The sequence below is a fragment of the Trifolium pratense genome, linkage group LG3 (genome assembly GCF_020283565.1).
Source record: "Trifolium pratense cultivar HEN17-A07 linkage group LG3, ARS_RC_1.1, whole genome shotgun sequence".
Classification (NCBI taxonomy): Eukaryota; Viridiplantae; Streptophyta; class Magnoliopsida; order Fabales; family Fabaceae; genus Trifolium; species Trifolium pratense.
This window is the reverse complement of record NC_060061.1, coordinates 41,133,053-41,153,391: the sequence shown is the minus strand read 5'-3', so window position 1 is coordinate 41,153,391 and position 20,339 is coordinate 41,133,053. Positions and strand designations below refer to the sequence as shown.

Sequence of the window (20,339 nt, the reverse complement as noted above, 5' to 3'; positions counted from 1 at the left end):
TATGGATGTATCTTTTGCGTGCAATACTCTATGGTCATATACATAATTTTTTTTTTTCTTTGCCACTATGGTCATGAAGTAAAATGTTTTACACGGTGAGAGTGATATTGAGTGAGAAAGAAAGAAGGAAAAAAGACTTAAATATATATAGTGACACTGAAACCATTAGGGGGACAGGGAAGTGGGAAAGCTTGTAAGGGATCAAGAAATCAGAGGACCAAATCCAATAATTGAATGTGTGGAAAAAGTGTCTCCTATTATTGAGAATGAGGTTCATCATTTTGAGTGATTTTACTTGAACCATTATACTAGTACTCTAAAACCAAATGTCACATTTGCGCTAGTAAAACAGAATATAACATTTTGTTTTTGAGTAGAGTAAGGCACAATGTTTAGCTAACCAATCAACACGTTTATTGTCTTAACCTAGAGTATGATAGAAAGAAACAATCCACTTTTGACAATGAAGTTGAAAAATTCGACTAATCAGCGGAGCATAGGATGAAGGGGTTTAGCTTCTGACATGATTAAATTAAGAGCCTCCAAATATTCTGACTCAATAATAAAATTTTAGTGACCAACATCGTAAGCCATACGGAGGTCATGAAGAATAGCATATAACTCCGCCATCAAACAAGTAGTGATACCACAAAAACTAGAGAAACCCAATAACCACTCGCCATTATTATTCCTCATAAGACCACCAAAACTTGATCTCCCTGAGTTAGATAGAGATCTGCAACCAACATTTACTTTGATGATATTATCTAAAGAAGGAGACCATGTTACATGTCTACTAGGTTTGTATTTCTTCTTTAGAGAGGAGATGCAACACATCAGAGTGAAGAGAATATATTTGGCTAAGACAATTCTAATTCAACCAATCATTACCATTGAAAACTTTATCATTTTGGAATTTCCGTAAAATCCAACACGTTATAATGAAGATAATACCATTAGGAGTCCAAGCATGATATTTGAACCAAAAAGGTAAATCAGGACAATTAAAGAATGAGGAGTTAACCGATGGTTTGATATACAAAATTATTGATAGCTTATGGTTTGGTATACAAAGAATGGGGAGTTAACTTTTAAAGATTCCTTCTTATTCCAAAGGCCAATTGGCTAGAAAATTCACTGGGCCAAAATCATTTGGAATAATGTCATTCCTCCTTTAAAATCTTTACTAGTTTGGAGACGTTTTCATAATAGGCTCCCAACAAACGATCTCTTTTCAGCTAGGGGAATCACTCCAGCTTCTATGTGCACTTTTTGCTTGAAAGAAGTGGAAATATCTTTGCATTTGTTCCTTCAGTGTCCTTTTGGTGTTAAAATTTGGAACTACCTTGTTGTTCTTCTTCAAGTCAACTTTAACTTCAGTAATCATCAAGATGTGATTGATGTTTGTAACAGAGGTTTGGTCACCTCAGTGCAAAATTTTGATCTAGTAGCCACCATTAATTGCTTTAAGTTGATTTGGTTTGTAGGAATCCATTGAGATTCAAAAACAAAATTATCGATTGGAAATCTGCTATCTCTATGATATTTTCCAATGCTTCTTTGTCATGTAATCTCACTTCCAATGTAGTCAGGTTCGCGCACCGGGTCGTAGGATCGTACGATCCTACGTGCTCATGAAGGCTAAACGAGCTAAGAACCCATGGAGGTTCGTTTTTTGGGCTTTTTGAAGTCAGGTTCGCGCATTTTGCTGGTGGTGCGTAAAGCAAAGGCAGGTTCGTAAAAAAAAAACAAGTTGGGTTTAAAACTGATTGGGCCTTGCAGTCAAACCGGGTCGGGTCAAGACATAAAAATACAAAACACGCTTATTTTTCTCAGAAACCCTAAGAAAAAATTACGCGATTCTTCTCTGAAGAAAGAAACGCCGTCATGTTTCTTCTCACTTCTTCAATCGCGATTCAACCATGCTTCTTCATACATCTCCTTCCTTTCCTTCACTTTAGTTTCATCTGTTTTAAACCTAACATCTCCTTCCTTTCCTTCACTTTTGTTTCATCTCATCTCTCTGTTTCAAACCAACCCTAACCTAGCCTTGTTTCATTTCATCCCATCTCTCTGTTTTCATCTCATCCCATCTCTCTCTCTCTCTCTCTCTCTCTCTCTCTCTCTGTTTTCATCTCATCCCATCTCTCTGTTTTCATCTATCTAATTTTTTTCTTTGTTCTGTCTGTTTTCATCTCTGTTACTACTATTTTGTATTCATCTGTTTTCATCTCTGTTACTACTATTTTGTCCTTCATCTCTCCTTAATGGCTTCAACCTCAAATGTTGGAGCTTCTTCTGCTGCCACTGTTAATGAAGCTCCACCTTCTGCTTCTGCTGCCCGTGTTAGGGTTTCTCCTAAAAATTCAGCTGGAAAAAAGACTGATCCAGCATGGGAATATGCTACATCGATTGATATAAAAACAAGAAAGGTGAAGTGTAAACTTTGTGACTGGGAATTCACAGGAAGTGATTTCAGAATTAAGCATCATTTGGCTGGCACTAATAGTAATGTTAGGCCTTGTCCAAACTGTCCTCCGGAAATAAGGAAAAAGTTTTTGGTTATTACTGATGGCTTACAAGAGAAGTTGCTAAAAAAGATACATGTTGACATTAACATTGAAGGCGATGCTGATGTTGAGGTTGGTGATGGTGATGCTGCTGGTGCAAAGGGAAAAAGAAAGAGTCAAGGGGAGCTAGCAAGAAAGGATATGTACAAAAGAGGGCTGACACAAGCTAAACAAAGCACAATCAACGGTGCCTATAAGAAAGAAACCAGAGAAGATGCTTGTAAGGATATTGCTCTTTTCTTTTACAATAATGCTATTCCTTTTAATGTTGCTAGGTCTGATGAGTACCTTAAGATGTTTGACAATGTTACAAAACATGGTATAGGGTTTAAACCACCTTCTTATCATGAAATTCGAGTTAAATATTTGGACCATTATTATGGAGAGATTAGTAAGGTAGTTGTTGGATATAGGGCAGATTGGGAGAAATATGGTTGCACAATAATGACGGATGGTTGGACAGATAGGAAGAGAAGAACTATATTGAATTTCTTGGTACATAGTCCAAAGGGAACTGTATTTCTAAAGTCCATCGATGAATCCGATATAACCAAGACTGCAGACAAAGTTTTCAAGATGATTGATGATGTTGTTGAAGAGGTTGGAGAGGAAAATGTTGTCCAAGTTGTTACGGACAATGCGGCGAATTACAAAGCAGCCGGGGAATTGTTAATGCAAAAAAGAAGTAACTTGTATTGGACATCATGTGTCGCGCATTGCATCGATTTGATGTTAGAAGATTTTGAGAAGAAGATCCCTCTCCACAAAGAAACAATTCCTAAGGGAAAGAAGATCACCACCTACATTTATGGTAGAACAAGTCTTATTTGTATGTTGCATAGGTTCACTAAGAATGTTGATTTGATTCGACCTTCATTGACCCGTTTTGCGACATCTTACTTGACATTGGGTTGTTTGAATGATCACCGAGATGAGTTGATATCTATGTTCAAATCAAATGAGTGGAAGACTAGCAAACTTGCTAAGAGTAAAGATGGGATTATTGTGCAAAAGATTGTTTTGGAAGAATGTTTTGACTTGTCTAAGAGGTGCTTTTCCACTTATTAAAGTGTTGCGCATGGTGGACTCGGAAGAGAAGGCAGCCATGGGGTATCTTTATGAAGAAATGGATCTTGCAAAAGAGAATATCAAATCAAGCTTTAATGGAGTTGCTAGAAGGTAACTAATTCAATTCTTTTCACTTTGTTCTTTTGTATTATAATAATTAGATTTACCGTATGAAAACCAATTCAATTTTTTTTTTGTCTTTGTTAGCTACACTCCCCTTTGGAATATAATTGATCAAAGGTGGGATAAGCAACTTCATAGACCACTACATGTTGCAGGCCTTTATTTGAACCCCAAGATACGTTATTCTCCGGGATTCGTTGATGATGATGAAGTTACGGATGGCATGTATGATTGTTTGCTTAGATTGGTGGATGATCCGGAAAAAAGAGCCAAAGTTGATTACCAACTTGAGGATTTCAAAGCGAGGAAATCAAACTTTGGTAATGAATTTGCTACATTTGCACTTGGAAATAAAACACTAACACAATGGTGGGAATCTTATGGAAATAAACATAAAGAATTGCAATGGTTCGCTTTGCGAGTACTTAGTTTGACATGTAGCTCATCGGGGTGTGAACAGAATTGGAGTTCTTTTGAAAGGGTACGTTTTCAAACTTTTTGAACAAATTGTATTACAAACAAGTATCTATTATTTTTTAATTTATTTATAACTTATAATCATTTAGGTTCACACTAAGAAGAGGAATCGCTTGAAGCAAATCACAATGAATAAGGTAGTTTTTGTGATGGTTAACTCAAAATTGGGAAAGACTAAGATTAAGAGAAAAAGTGCTAACTATGAGATTGAAGAAATTAATTCCGAAGATGAAGGGGAAGAATGGATTGAGAATGTGGAGGATGAGGAAGATGAAGGAGATGACACTTCACTTGATGTTGGACAAGATGCTAGTATCGGTGATGTTCTTGGTGATGATTTGGAACTTCCTCCCATTGATGAAGAAGATGATGATGATGTCGTTGAAGAGAATGAGGATGAAGATGGTGATCTTGATGACTATCAAGATGTTGGATTGGAAGATATTTTAAATGTCTAGATTATGTCTTTTGTGAATGATACTATAATAGGTCCTTTTTTTTGAATTATGCATAGGCCTTAAGTTGTGATTTTTTGAATGATGCATAGGCCTTTAGTTGTGGTTGTGAATGATAGGTCTTTTTTTTGTGAATGATGCATAGGCCTTTAGTTGTGAATGATAGGTCTTCCTTTTGTGAATGATGCATAGGCCTTTAATTGTGAATGATGTATAGGCCGTTGGTTACTTATTTTATTAACTTAGTACTTGGTTGGTTATGAAGTTATGAACAATTGGAATGATATATATGAAATATTAATTAAGTTTATTGTGTTCATGTATTATTATTATTATTTTGTGGTTTTGTGTATATGTATATATGTGAAGTTACCATTTTACCCTTAAGTAGGTTCTTACGAATCGAGCTACGATCCCGACCTTACGACCCTCCACCAGCCTCCCGATCCTACGTAGGATCCCGAACCTGACTACATTGCTCACTTCAATGCATTCAACTCCTGCAATGACTGATTTTTGTATTCTAAACGCTTCAAGTGTGCAAAATCATATGCCTAAAGCCCTTGTCATTATTGAAATTATTTGGCAACCTCCCTCATGCAGTTGGGTTAAGTGTAACTCGAATGATGCTTCAAAGGGTAACCCTGGCCCTTCTGCTTGTGGAGGAATCTTTAGAGACAATCAAGCTAATAATCTAGGTTGTTTTGCTTCCAATCTAGGTGTTAGTGATGTATTCTCTGCTGAGCTCATTGGTGCAATTATTGCTATTGAGATTGCTCATAGGAAAGGATGGAATGATCGCTGGCTTGAGTATGATTCCAAGCTTGTGACTCTAGCCTCCAAGTTTTACCTAGCCATTCCATTGAAGCTAATAAATCGTTGGAACAATGCTTGCATCTGGTGAGGAATATGGTTTTTGTTGTCCTTCAAGATGCTTGAAGAACTTTTAGTAGGAAATTCTGGTCTAAAGTATCAAAAGCTTTTGCTATAGCAACCTTTAAAGCTAAGTTACCTCCAAATGATTTGAGGTGAAGAAGGTTGATTGCTTCAAAAGTGAGACAAATGCAGTCTTTGATCCATCTATCTTTGATAAAGCCTCTTTGCTCTGTGGAAATAATATAAGGCATTATCTAAGCTAATCTATGAGCCAAAGTTTTGGAAATAATCTTGTACTTGAAATTTGCCAAAGCTATCGGTATGAATTGATTAACATTATCCGCATTTGGAGACTTTGGAATAAGAACCACCGTATTAGCATTAAAATTAGGCATCATCCAACTTTGATTGAAGATATTGTTCAATTTGTCTCGACAAAATCTTTTAAAATATAAAATTTTTTAGAATTTTTTTATAATAGATGATTAAATAGGGTTAAATATGTTTTTTTGTCCTTACAGTTTTTCAGAATTTTGTTTTTAGTCCATAAAGATTTTTTCGCACTTTTTGGTCCCTGAAAAATTTTATATCAAACTTTTGGTCCCTACTTTTAATCAAACTTTTGTATATTTTCATATTTTTTAATGGTTTTTTGTATTCATGTTTATAATATTATAAGAATATCTCCGATAAAAATTTAGAATTTTTTAACATAAAATGAATTGTTTATGAATTTTTATGTGCAAAAAATTAAAAAAAAAAAAACATATTTAATTGATCTCTTATTAAAAAAAATTAAACTTTTGCAAGAGAGATTCATATAATGTAGTATTAAACATGACCGAAGAAAAAAAATTTAAAATTTGAATGATATGCATGAGTTGAATGAAAAGTAGGGACCGAAAATTATGACAAGAAATACTTCAAGGATTAAAAAGTGCGAAAAAAATAGTTAGGAACTAAAAATAAAATTCTGGAAAACTATAGGGACGAAAAATATATTTAACCCTTAAATATATTAGTGATCAAAGTTATTCAATAAAATGTATGAAGTGATCAAAATATGTAAGCAGTGATAAAAAAAGTGACACTTAAGAGAAAACTGAGAGTACTTGAAATATGTATGTTGGTGGTGTAATTATTTTTTAGTCTTTATAAATATCTCAAATTTTCTGTTTAGTTTTTTTTTATAAGCAAAAATTGAATTATAAGAAATATAAGGGGTACTCATCCCTTACAATTCAAAGGTAATCACCTCATATTCGAATGAATACAATCCAAGGGATTATTACACCAGTCATGAAAAGCCACAAAATCATTGCTCCCTAAATGGCCTATAAACCAAAACCAAGCAATATAAATAATTTGGTTCACTAAAGAAGAAACATTAGTGAATGCTCCTCTAAATAAAATTTTATTACACGTGCGCTAAATTTTTTATAGGGACTAAAAATAAAATTCGAGATATTTACACGGACCAAAAACTTATTTAACCCTACTTATTATTATTTTGATAGATTATATTGGTGGTGCAATTGGTATAGTATATTGTTTATATATCAGATAATGCAATTTAGGCTTGAGCATCAGTCGAGTTCGATCGGATTCGGGCGAAAAATCATCAAATCGATAAAAAAGATAATTTGCATCTTAATGAGTTGTTCGACCGGTTTCAGTTATCAAAAAATAAAATTAGAGACCCATAAGCAACCGTTAATGCCTGATGTTTTGCAATTGTTGATCCGAAACCCGACCCACACCCAACCAAATGTTTCAATATATTGTCAGTTTCGAGTTGGGCCGCGGATCCGTACTCAGCCCTAATGCAATTACATTGATTATTCACACAATCACACCTATAACGTATGTCACGGGTTGTTATTATTGTGGGAGTTTTTAATTAATGGAGTATATGATATGATAGATGATAAGGAATCCGATGGTGCCATCCTATAAAAGAATTTGCCTACTTCGTACAGAAAAAACCAAATGAGGATTATCTATACGCTTACTCAACCAATTATCCAAATACTTAATGAAATTATATTACTGTATTTTGTTTTTATCAAAGATATGTTTACTCTTCTTTTTTTTTTTTATATATTTTAAATATACTCTTCAATTATGGGGAATATGAAGTTTTAGTAGTTTATGATGACAAAGACTCATCATTATTGCTAACGTAGGTACAGTTGCAAAGATATTAATAATAAAAAATTGTAAGAACTTGGGTCTAAATTGTGTTGCCGATGAATAAATTCTTCTATCATCATTCTTTAAATTTGAGATTTTTCCTAATCATGGTTAATTCTAGGACCCATTTCACAATTCACACTAGCTAGAAGGTGGTACGATACTGCCTCTTGTGTCACCTCTAAAAAGTCTAGTACCCTCTTCGTTTAAAGTAGAGGCTTATAGTCTTATTTTTAGGAGATGGATAAGTGGAGTGTCCGGGGTTCGAACCTCAGTTCCTACATATAAAATGCTGATGTCCCTACCAACTGAGCTAAGCTCACATGGACGGTTTATAGTCTTCATTTTATATGACCATACCGTTATCTAGTTGTCGTAATTTGTTGTTGTTGATAGCTCTAAAATATCTATACTTTTTAATAGTAGTTTTATTAAAAAAGTTTGCTTATAAATCAAGTTATTATTACTTTCTTACAGTACATTTGTTATGTTTTATTTTTGTAGGTCCAAATGCACGAATAAGTGGATTTGATGACTTATTGGCCAAGATATTGTATGAAAACAAAGGAAGAGCTTACTTAATGAAGGACTAGTGGAAATTGATGGCAAAAGACTTAAATTCGTGGTTTATGGCCATTATGGCCTTTACCAATGACTTAATGTTGAGAAAATCCAAAGATCATGGGTCTGAAGCTGGTCACGGTCGTGCCGGGAAAAACAGATGGCATGACGAGTCTGAAATGCTCCCATGGTCGTGTCAATGCTCCTCACGGCCGTGGCAGCTCCAACTGTTGGAAAATGTCAGTTTTGGCTTTATTGTTTTTCTACTTTATTGCTATTTATGTAACACTTATCCATTTCCTACGAATTCTTTTGTGGCTGCTATATAAAATTATCTTTGTTATTTTCTGTGTTTGTTCTAGTTCATGTTCATGGTTTTAGTTAGTGGCTGGCTCATGATGTCAAGGTTTGAGTAGTTCACCCACACTTTGAGGTTATGAAGAGAAGTCCACAACATAGCCTCTTGATCTCTTCCTCATGTATCATTGTTGATTGTGATTACTAGAAAGTATATCATAAATTGTAGATGTTTTCATTGTTTATCTCAAGGTATCGAGGAATTTACCACATCGGAGAAGTCGGTGCCTTGACCCTCTACAGTTTATGACCAGCTTATTGCGCTAATTGTGCGTCTAGGGATGTGTGTGGGTGTCATGTTGCAGTCATCTAGGGCAATTAACAACTGGTGTGAGAAAAGGTGGTTGCAGCGTCACATTGGCACACCTATAACTTGTTTTTAAAAAGAAGGTTTTCACATGACAAATGTATGTTTGGAAGGGGTTGGGAATTTGTGTTATTGATGAAATTCATAATCTCGAGGTAATTTATAGTGTAAGTTTAAAGTCTTTGTTGCTTGCTTGTTTGATCATCATAAAACCAAAACATTTTTCTAAACTTTTATATTTCTAATTTGCTATTTTCTTTAAAGTGAAATTTTACCCCGTCTCTCCTTAGTCTATGTGGATTCAATACTCTTTTTTATTACAACGACATACTCGTGCACTTGCGAGCGTGTCAATACACACATATTTTAGGAATTAAATTGCACCAAGGACATTTTAACGAGTATAAAATTTACCATTAAATTGAAAATATATCATATAAATAATTCATGTAAAATTTTACTAAAATATAAAATTATTTGATATATCATGTGACCCTTGGCAAGTGTACCAATTTTGTTGTCAAATAATAATAGTATTTATATATATATTCGTCTCCATACAAAAGAAATAGTTTTAATTAAGGAAGTAAACAGAAATGAAAGATTATTTTGAAAGATTGTTTTTAAAAGATAAGTTTGAGATATTGAGAAATTCAAGATGAGAAATATGGTTAAGTTATTTCGAATCTCTCCTCTATTTCCTATTTGATAATACGACGTTATATTCCCTTGCAGTTCTCACGATGAAATTGGTACAAGAGAGAATCGAACTGAGACCTTAAGGAGGAACACACTTCCATGCCCAAGCCAATACCACCAGACCAACCCAAGTGGGTTAAAAGTAGTGGATGTTTTCTCTCCCGACCCCCCCTTGTTTTTTTATACCCCTTGAATTTCCAATTTTGCCCTTGAAAAAACTTTGGTTTGTAAAAATTGAAGTTATTTTTTTGCCTTGAAAACAAATTTCGATTTCTAAAAACCGAAATTTAAAGCTGAATTTGCACTAAAAAAATTCGGTTTCTGCAAACCGAATTTTTCTGCAAGTGCAAAATTGGAATATTGGGGGGTATAAAAGAATCACGGGGGGTCGGGAGAGAAAACATCAAAGTAGTGAGATATACGTTCGAATACTAAAATCACCATATTTAATTACAGATACCCGCTTTCGTAGACAAAGTTGGAATTTTTTAAAGCATTAATTGAGCGTTAATTCTATAGTCTCTAACCTCGAGTTCATCAGTTCAATGTTACTATCTCTAGTGTCAGTTAGATTAATTATCACAAATCGAGATTTAAAAGTTATCTTACTAGACAAATAATTCTTGAGAACAATTCATAAATATGTCTACCAATTAATATCGCATAAAGAACAGGGATATAATTAAAGATAATAAACTGAATTGCAAGTAATATAATCTTTTTCGAACCAAATTCATATGTTTTAAATAATCCTAGGGGAGTGTAACAAAAAAAAAATCCTAGGGGACTTCATCTACTCAACCTAACCTAAGGTAATTAGTTACTAATTAATTGACACAACAGAGTTTAGAAAATTACACATGCAAAATAACCTCTTTAAAGCGCTAGAACTACTCCCAATGGTGGGGAGATTTCCTTCCTTGAGTTCCTTGCCTTCTCTTGTGTTGATTCTTTGTTGGATTCTTGAATTGATGTAAATTATGGTGGCTTGAAGCTCTATTTATAGGATTTTTTATGCTCCAAACTTGTGCTCATCGTGCCACGATCGTGCCCATAGTGGCACGATCCTTCACAAATTTCCCATCGTAGGACGATACGTTCCATCGTGGTACGATGAAAACTGTAGATTTTCTTCAAATATTTGTTCTCATTGTGGCATGATGCATTCCAGCGTGGCATGATGGCTTCGGAGCAGATTTTCGTTAATTTTTGCTCCTTTTTATGTAATTTCTTCTAACTCTTTCTTCTTCTTCAAGTAACTTCATTACTTAGCTATTTTCCATGTTTGACTCTCTAAAACTACTAAAATGACTTAAAAAAACCTAAAAACTATCTAAAAACATTATAGAAAATTTTGTCATCAATATGTTATTGAGACCCACCAAGATTAAGGATTTAGCCATTTTCGTTGAACAATTAATCTTAATGGGTCTCAATAACATATTAAATTATTTTAGATTTCCTTAAAATTTACATGAATTATCTATGAATTTAGACTTTGTTGAACGAGACAACATTATTCAAATGTTAATGGTCTACGAATTTTCAGGAGACCAAGTTTAACAAAACAAAAAAAATCATGTGTTTATAATTTCTTAAGTTTCTCTTTTTTTTTTTATCAAAGTGTGAACTGAAACTGCTATCTTTAGAGAGACCGGTAAAAATTAACCGTTTAATTAAGTTTTTTGAACTTCCATAGAGAAAAATTCAAGCTCCATCATGGTCCAATTAATACTTCATCCTTCCTGATTACAGTATTTGCAAGAGATGAACTCTCGAGTCCATTGGTTCTTTCGATTATCATGACCACTTAATTTTAAATAAAAGAATTCAGTGTCAACAAATTTTGCTATGTTATTTCTTAAACGATCTAGACAAATTCATATATAAGTGAAAATTGCGAATGATGATCGAGAACAATAAATTATTTTGCAAAGTTTTCAACTAGCTTCATGTTTTGAAGACATTGAACTCTCATAAATACTTCTTAAGCATCTCGCTCTTACAGACCACATGCTTGAAAGAGTTTTGAACTGTTATAAGATTTGACCATTAGCTCGACGCATGTCATTAGCGCCTCTAGCTCCACTATTCGAGTATAGCAACCCATAATTTAACCAACACAACCAAGATGCTTAATGTCTGCTGTTAATAGAAATCCACATCTCTATCTATAGACAACTTATTTCATTGTGAAACTAGGGTTCTTGCAAGCACAATTATGTAACTTTTTATTTTATTGTAATTAATGAAATGTTTATCATGTTATCATATCTAACTTTCATATAAGAACCTTCAAGTCATTTTATATACATACATATATATTTTCGGTTTTTTCTCTTACTTTTATTTTTACTTTCATTTTCTCTCATATCATTCAATTGTCATCGATCTTATTTTATAAGCAACCTAAGAAACGTAGGCTATGATTATTTGGACTTTAATACCCACATATTTGTTGTCGGCCCAATTTGCGATTATAGTGAGCAAAGGAAATTTTTTTTCCTACCCCAACAATCTTCATTCTACCCCGACATATTTTTTTAAAATACCCAGTATACCCTTATAAAAAATTAATATATTTTAATTTTTTTTTTTGTCGTATTATACTGTTCCGGTATGAATATTCATACCGGTATGAATTTTTTGAGTTTTACATTATATATAAGGGCATATTTGTCATTTCAAATTTGGTTGTTGGGGTAGAGTGAAAATTGTTGGGGTAAAAAAAAAATTCTGACCAAAGTTACGTAGTACTGTTTGAAAACTAAGCAAATGATCATATAGATCATATATTTGTACGGATTTAGATTCAACGCAGGTGGTAACTGCTATTGATCGTCCGATCAAATTTTAAGGACCGCGATTAGATACTGTAAATTTTAAGGACCGAGAGATTAGATAAAATTTATATTGCATAAATTTGAATAATTTGATCATAAATTGATAATTAAGATCGACTACTGTATACAACTGCGTGTAATTACATCAGCTGTCTATCCAGGTCCTATTGATACAAAGTATAATAAACGATGTACTAGTGAGTGAAGTGGGACCAATGACCTTTGACAAAGTGTTGTTTGAGTCACCGACAAAGTGTTGAGCCCCTCTAGATTTATTAACTGACACTCTGTCTATAACATGCCTCATGGCTCATATGCTATGGACAATGTTCAAAAGTTCTCATGTTGTGTTCAGATATTTTGTATGTGTGTTTTACAACATTAGAATTGAGGTGACTGATTGAGAAACGGATTGAATGTGAGTAAGAAGTTGGATATTAGATGAAATGGGTGTGCGTTGTTTTTCAACAATCTTAGAGTTCTTATAACATTATGCTCAATGTGGCGTAGTCACAAAATCCAGCTATGGACTACGTTGGGAAGAGCCCGACATAGTTATGAGGTGTAAAGAGTATGAGATTATCATAAAATAACTATGTCATAATGTGAATTAGATGTTAAATTTTTCACATTATGAAGCGCTTATGGACGTCGGATGTTTTTTCGAAAGTAAATATTTTCGGTATTTTGACTTATTATTAAACAGATTATCAACAAGAGCAGCTCTTCATCACCGATGTATTTTGACTAATCATCATGAATTATCTTGCGTCTTTTATTTTCAACAAGCTGAGGACGAAAAACATCTTTTCTTTTCATGTCCTTTTATTAAAGGAGTATGGAACAAAGTTTTATCTTTGTTAGGGACATCTTTACAAACCGGAGTCGGAGCTAGAGATCATTTCCTTTTATTTGGTGATTTGTTCAAAATGAAAGACAAAGGTCGTGTCCGGTACTTGGTATGGTTGGCAACCACTTGAAATATTTGGAATCTTCGCAATAAAATAATTTTTAAGGATAATATACCGGATGTTTCATCGTTATTGGAGACAATCAAACTTCATTCTTGGTTGTGGTTCACTAGTCGGTATGGACGTAAGACTTGTACTCTTTTTCCTTTTTCGTGTTTACATCCTATGTCTTGTATTTTAAGCACTTAGTTTAGTGCTTTTTGTTGTAAGGGTTTGATTACGTGAGATTTAGAAAATTTTAGACATATGTGGAGGTGAGAAGGCAATGTAATTGGTATAATTAGTGTCAACATTAAAAAAAAAATCACATATAAAATAAGCCCATCATCTCTCTACTTGGTTTTAGAGCCCGTTTATATAATTTTGATCTTGGGATAATCTTTAAGATGAAAAGGGGGTTAAAAAATTAAAATAAGCTGAAATTAAATAAGTAAAAAATGAAAAATCGTCGACAGCAGGATTCGAACCTGCGCAGGCAAAGCCCAACAGATTTCGAGTCTGTCTCCTTAACCACTCGGACATATCGACGTCTTGTTTGTTTCTCGCACAAATTATATACTAAACAATATTTCTTCGTTAATTAATGCATATTATTGACCTTTTTACCATTAATGCATTTTCTTTTGAGAAGAAATTTCTACTCCAATTCATTAGGTTATTCTTTTTGATTTATTGGGAGTCTCTCTACTCACGTTTGATTTTTCTTTAGTTTTTGACATTATCCCCTTCTTATGTCCAAAAGAAAAAAAGATATGTAGTTCCATTATTTAAAATATTTTGCGTTGTTTTTCAACCAATGGCAATGGGCAAGTTTTAGTGCTACAACAGCTGAAGATAGGGCGCATAGGCCAACTGTGCCTAGATGGAGGAAACCAACTGTCGGAATGTTGAAGTGCAGTATAGATGCAACATTCCTGAATAATAAGGTAGGCACTGAGAAATCAAAAACTATTAGTATATCGTCATTATTGTCGGTAAAAGATGGGGAGGTATATGGTTTGCTACAAGCTATTAAAAAAATCATGGTTATATATTATATTCACCTCTTTATAGTTTTTTCTTTGTCACTTTTAGAAGATCACTTTCAAATTTTCAACTGCAGTAATTAATTTTTCAGCAATATACCTTGAATTATGTTACATTTCTTTTCCTAAAATTTGTATGTCTACTAATTGATTACTCCCAGATTACTTGGAATGTTCATCCTTAAGATGTATGTCCATTTGATTCCTCAAGAAATGGTTTTGTAACCTTTTGCACTTTGTTTCTTATCAAGCAACATCAGCTGAAATTCTCAGTGTCTTAGGTATCTTGGATTTAGCCAACCCTTTCTATTGCATCTTTCATAATCTTTTTCATTTAACATTTGCACCCTTTTATTTAATCTGAGGAGATTCTTAAAACTGATACTTCGAAATATCCAAAATATAAAATTGAACTTAGAAACATCATGTAAATACATTATACACAACATTGTTTCTTTTACTGAGAAATGAGAAAGAACTACTAATGACAAGTTCTATTTGCAGTTTATTAGGGGTTTTACAAGAGAAATGGAACAAACGGATTCATCTTAATTACACACGGCATTGACGCGCATCTAAATTACACCTAGAAGATTCATCTGGCTCATCCATGAGGCAATGGTTGACCTTGTTTTTTCCCACAATGGCGTCACTCTTTCCATAACGCAAAATGAATGCTTAGCCTTTGCTTCCACTTGTCGAACTGTACTAAGATATGATGCTTGGTTGCAACTTTTGGGTGCATTAGCGCCTTTATAAGCCTTACAGACATAGCTTAAGAAGTTTTCATAATCCTGCAGCAAAAGAAATTTTCAAATTCATGCGAGTTCTAAAGACATCTAGTATTGTGTAAGTTTCAAGCACTGGAATAAGGCATATGTTGCAAGACTAACCTCGTAGAGTGGTTCTCCATTGACAACTACCCATGGAACATACTCGTGAGGAGGTTGTAGAGCATTTGTTTCATCTGCATACTTTAGGTCCAACTGCATCCAGATGATAATTATAACATTAGAGTATGAAGACTCAAAAGTTCATCTGTCATATCTTTATTTAATCATCGAAATAGAAACAAGCTCATGTTAAGAAGCAGTAGACTTTTCAAGATTATCATAAAGGAAGCCCATGTTAAGAAGCCAAAGAAGCAATAATCACCAATATTAATTATTACAATTTTGCTCGAGATGGTAACTGTTCCTGTAAAAAATTCATTGATGGTACACAGTCTCAGCCCATTTATCATAACTTTGTTATTGCCTGGATAATGTTTTGCAAGTTAGGGATCGATAATTTTTTAAAGCAAAAAGAAATTGGAAGTGCAAAGGTGTCACTGTATGTTACTAGCATCCCAACTATGTTGTCACCTCAGCGAAACAACAATCGTATGCCAAAATTAGGAATGTGATACCTATTTCTAAAAACACCTTTGTAATGAAAGGAGGGATTAAGTTCCACCAAATGAAGTCCTGGCTGGATATGCCAAAATTGGCCAACTTGTCTGTACAAGTATTGGCTAACTTTTTCCAAATTATCATGAAGAAATATGACTGCTCAGAAGCTATAACAAATTGACAGTTCTATTATATCTTTTGAGCCATAAGCCATCTATGAATACAATACAACGTAACTCAAATATCAAATTTCGTTTCTTCAGTGTTCTGTGAAAATCAAAACTACAACCAATTTCCTGAGGTAATCGTTGAAATAAGTCAAAATTACTTTACGATAGTTATTTTATGTATTGACTTGAAGTAAAACTAACAGCAGGTGAGCACAGAACAAACACTCTCTGACACATTATTTTCAATAGACCTACACAGATTTCACCGAGTAATAAAGAGTATGTTGAGACTTAAAAGAGAGTATCTTGCTTATGTTACTTCAATCAAAGTTTAACATGACAGAACCGGTAACGAATTAGTTGACATAAGTGAGACTCAATAATGCATTCTTGTTGGCGGGATTAGTTTAAATAAAGAATCAAGAAGTCTCCAGCAATTCTGCATCCGTATGATTATTCAAACACTCAAGTTCCACAAGTTAGTTTCATTTAGCAGTGTTAGTAAAACTTCAAGGTTCATACACAACAATTGTAGAAAAGAAGTTATTCAAGATAATTTACAACACCCAAATACATTTCTTAATGACAGAAAATGGGAATATACACGCTACTACTACTATCTCAATGATAGCATGGTATTTAAAGGACAAAAGCTAAATCAGAAAAGAACTAACCTCTCTTCCATGCTCACTGCGATAACAATCATTGACACGTGTTGAATCCAGACCAAGTTTCTCATAACAAGATTCCCACTCTTCTTGCCTATTGTCATACACCAGATCCTCAATACAATAGATGAAAGAAAAATGCTCATTCTGCAAAAAGGCATGAATTCTATAAATAAAATACTTATAACCGTCATTCAAATCGCAAAGCATTGTTATAAACTTATAATGAACCAATCATATTAAGAAATATAAATCTACAACATTACTATAACCATAAAAAAATTATGAAAAAGTACAGTAAATTTAAACAAATAAGACGATTTAATTGCTGATTAGTTTGCATGCAAGACAAACAAAGACATAAAGAGACAAAGAGCATAATTCTAAAGTCATTTCCAATATTTAACTGACTTTGATTGGACAATGACCAGTACTAAGCCTATAATTACCATAGAAATTAGTACCAGTATGAATTACCAATCAGCTACTTTTTTCGACTAATACTAATTAGAGTTTAATTTTGATACAGATCAAATCACAATCAATCATACGTGTGATTTTAGAAGTAGCTATAATTAAAGTTCATTAAATGATTGATGTATGTCGTCTAGTCTAGTCGGTTATTCAATCAACCTAAAAAGTAAAATTTTGCTTATAACACGGAACAAAGGGAGTAGTATCATAGTAGTCCTCAACTCGATTAAAAAAAGTTCTCATCAAATAATTGAGTAAAACAATCCAAAAAAGAAACATGCATGTTACTTTCAAGTTAATTAATTTCATAGTTTACTAAAGGGGAATAGAAATAGTTACCAATTGAGGCCATGTATCAATAGCACATGCTTCCACCCTGTTCAACAAACACTCATATGGACCATGCTGCAATTCACAACCATTATAAAATAATAAAATCCAAATTAATTAATTAATCAATACTCCTCGAAAATATATCAATTATTCAATGAATCAAAAAAATAACAACCGGAGAAGAGTAGAAATGAAATTACCTGGCAAGTAATGGTGGAGTTAGGTCTAAGTTTAGCATTACCCCAAGGAACAAGTTTAAGGTCAACAATTGAGAAAAGATCGGGTTCAAAGATTTTAGGGAGGTCATTGACGATGAAATCGGCACTGTAAGGGCACAAGCTTTCATAGTACAATTCTAGAGAAACTTTGTTGTGAGATTGAGAGGAGGGAGAGAAGAAGAAGAAGGAAGAGAAAGAGAGGAATAAGATGAGAGAAAGTGAAAAAGTGTTGGAAGAAACCATGGTTGAATTTGAATTGAATCTCAAAGTATCTAAAATAAGTAACTAACTAGTTGAGTTGGATTTGAGATCACAAAAGAAAAGAAACTGTATTTACTCTTTGCGAGGTAATGGGACCCAATAATTGACACCTGGATTAGATTTTTTTCTTCTTTTGTCACAAGTGGAAGGGACTGTGGAAGTGGTTTCTACACGTAGATGATATATTTGTTCTTTGGTGTGTGTTTCTTCAATGTTTGATTTTTCGTGTTTGTTTGATTTTCTGTTTTTGTTGTCGTGTTAACTTAGTTTAGATTCACAGATTAATTTTGATCGATTATTAATTTATTTAATAACTAAATTGTTAACTATGAAGATTCGGACGCAATGGATGAAGATAAAAGATTTCAAAAATAACTAGAAATTCGACCCGTGCACTTGCACGGGTCTAATTAGCGTAACAAATAACAAAAAAAATGTAATATTAAAAATATTTTAAAAAATTTTATTGTAAGTAAATGATGCGAGTTTGATTCCCACTGTAGACAAATTTATTTTTTTAATTTAAAACTGCAATAAAAAGATAGTGGAAAAATGAGTGGGTAAAAGATTAGGTTTAAGGTTACCGTATCGAAATAAGCTTAGAATATAAGATATATGAAAAGATTATAAATGCATTTAATATTAGGTTAACATATTAGAATTTTTAACTTTAATCACAATTGAAGCACGTGAGGTTGAACAACTTTATTGTAAGCAAAGGGTGCGAGTTCGATTCCCACGTAGACAAATTAATTTTTTTTTAATATAAAACTTAAATAAAAAGATAGAGAAAATGATTAGGATTAAGGTTAGTTTATCGGAAGATTCATTAAAAAATGACAAAATATTTCAAAAGCTTTTGGCATGTTAGACAATTAGAATTAGAATATAACAATGGATGAAAGATAAAAGGTAAACACTGGTATGTAGAGGTGGGAATAGGTAAGGCCCGTCTACATGGCCTTAAGGCCTAGCCTATATAGGCTCAGGCCAGACTAGTTTATTTCTTTAAATAGAGCAGGTCAATACTTTTTTATAAGTCTATTTAGTTAAATAGGTCAGGTTGCAGGCCATTAAAAAAAGTCTTTTAGCCTATTAAGCCGGCCTATTTAAGTTAATATGAGTAATATTTTTATTATTATTATTATCTATATATTAAAATTTGTACTTTGATTAAATTATAAATTTATTGACTGTTTTAATAGTTTAAATTTATTTATCTACCTTAGTTTTTCCCATATATAAATGGAGAAAACTTAGATATTGATCTTTAGAAACTGTTTATACTGTGCTGTACAAAAAACAAACCCAAAGTTGTTGAATAGGTGGGTCCGGCAGAATAGTTTTGGCAGTTATTTTACATTTTATGTGAGGAACAGTATGTACAGCATCTATGGAACTGTACCTAAGTTTTTTCCTATATAAATATATTATTATAAACTATAATTGAAATATGATGATATATATAGTTAAAGTCTCTAAAATATCATGTTAAATATCAAAAGTACATTGGTTTATTAGTTCATAAGTATATTTAAAAATAAATATAATTATTTTTTTAAATATGTTCATGTGAAATAAGTTTTTAAACAGACTAACAGGTCACACTAGGCTTTCAAAAGGTCAGGTTCAGACCTAAAAGATAAGCATATGATAGGTCATATGTCAGGCTCAGGCCTTTGATTTTTTGACAGGTCAAGTTCAGGCTTTACAAAACCTAACTCGGCCTAACCTATTTCCACCTCTACCGGTATGTATATGTTTAAGTGGTTAATAAACTCCTCATATAATAAATTGTTTGAAAAAACTTGAGTTTGATATTATCAGGTCTCCTTCTCTAAAAACAGGAACAGATCCATGAATTTTTAAAAATGGGGACAAAATTATACACTATTATAAACATTGTATATATAAAAATAAGGTTAAATTATCTTTTTGATCCTTAAGTTATTTTAAAGCTTCAGTTTGGCCTTCCATTAAACTTATTCCAAAGACATGCTTTAAAATTTAAATTACTAATGTTTTAGTTTTCTAAATAAGTGTAAAATAATTTTTTGCTTATAATTTAGGATGAAGAGAATATATCATAAACATTTCGAAACTTACCTTTAGTGTTGAAATTTTATTTGAAAAATTAAAATTTATTAAAGGTTTTAATACTTGAATCAAAATTTAACAGATTTAATCCCTCCATCAAATATTTTGACTAAATTATAGTGATACAATATGTTTTAAATTAAGTTTATAAATGATTTCTCTTCCAATTTCATATCGTATATATACGATGTTGTTTAAAACA

At 32.8% G+C, this 20,339-nt stretch overlaps 1 protein-coding gene, 1 non-coding gene and 1 pseudogene across 2 annotated transcripts; 1 reads left to right on the top strand and 2 right to left on the bottom strand.

Annotated features, from left to right (window-relative positions):
* Positions 1 to 2,267: 2,267 nt before the first annotated feature.
* Positions 2,268 to 5,169, top strand: LOC123915116 (annotated as a pseudogene).
* An 8,777-nt stretch (positions 5,170 to 13,946) lies between these two features.
* Positions 13,947 to 14,028, bottom strand: TRNAS-CGA. Its single transcript has one exon. It is a non-coding gene; the product is annotated as a tRNA-Ser (tRNA).
* Positions 14,029 to 14,917: 889 nt separating this feature from the next.
* LOC123917369 (gamma-interferon-responsive lysosomal thiol protein-like) lies at positions 14,918 to 18,101 on the bottom strand. Its single transcript, XM_045969071.1, has 5 exons — positions 17,762 to 18,101; positions 17,568 to 17,633; positions 16,761 to 16,901; positions 15,419 to 15,511; positions 14,918 to 15,319 (listed from the first exon to the last, which is right to left on the bottom strand). The coding sequence occupies exons 1-5, from the start codon at positions 18,020 to 18,022 to the stop codon at positions 15,101 to 15,103; spliced, it is 780 nt and encodes a 259-aa protein (XP_045825027.1). The 5' UTR covers positions 18,023 to 18,101; the 3' UTR covers positions 14,918 to 15,100.
* Between the last annotated feature and the right edge of the window lie 2,238 nt (positions 18,102 to 20,339).

Bases quoted from the DNA above. Each gene is read 5' to 3' on its own strand.
- LOC123917369 (XM_045969071.1), bottom strand. From the start codon at position 18,022: ATGGTTTCTTCCAACACTTTTTCACTTTCTCTCATCTTATTCCTCTCT. The intron at 16,902-17,567 runs GTAACTATTTCT...GCCTTTTTGCAG, and splicing joins TTGATACATGGCCTCAATTG to AATGAGCATTTTTCTTTCAT. The intron at 15,512-16,760 runs GTTAGTTCTTTT...ATCTGGATGCAG, and splicing joins GCAGTGAGCATGGAAGAGAG to TTGGACCTAAAGTATGCAGA.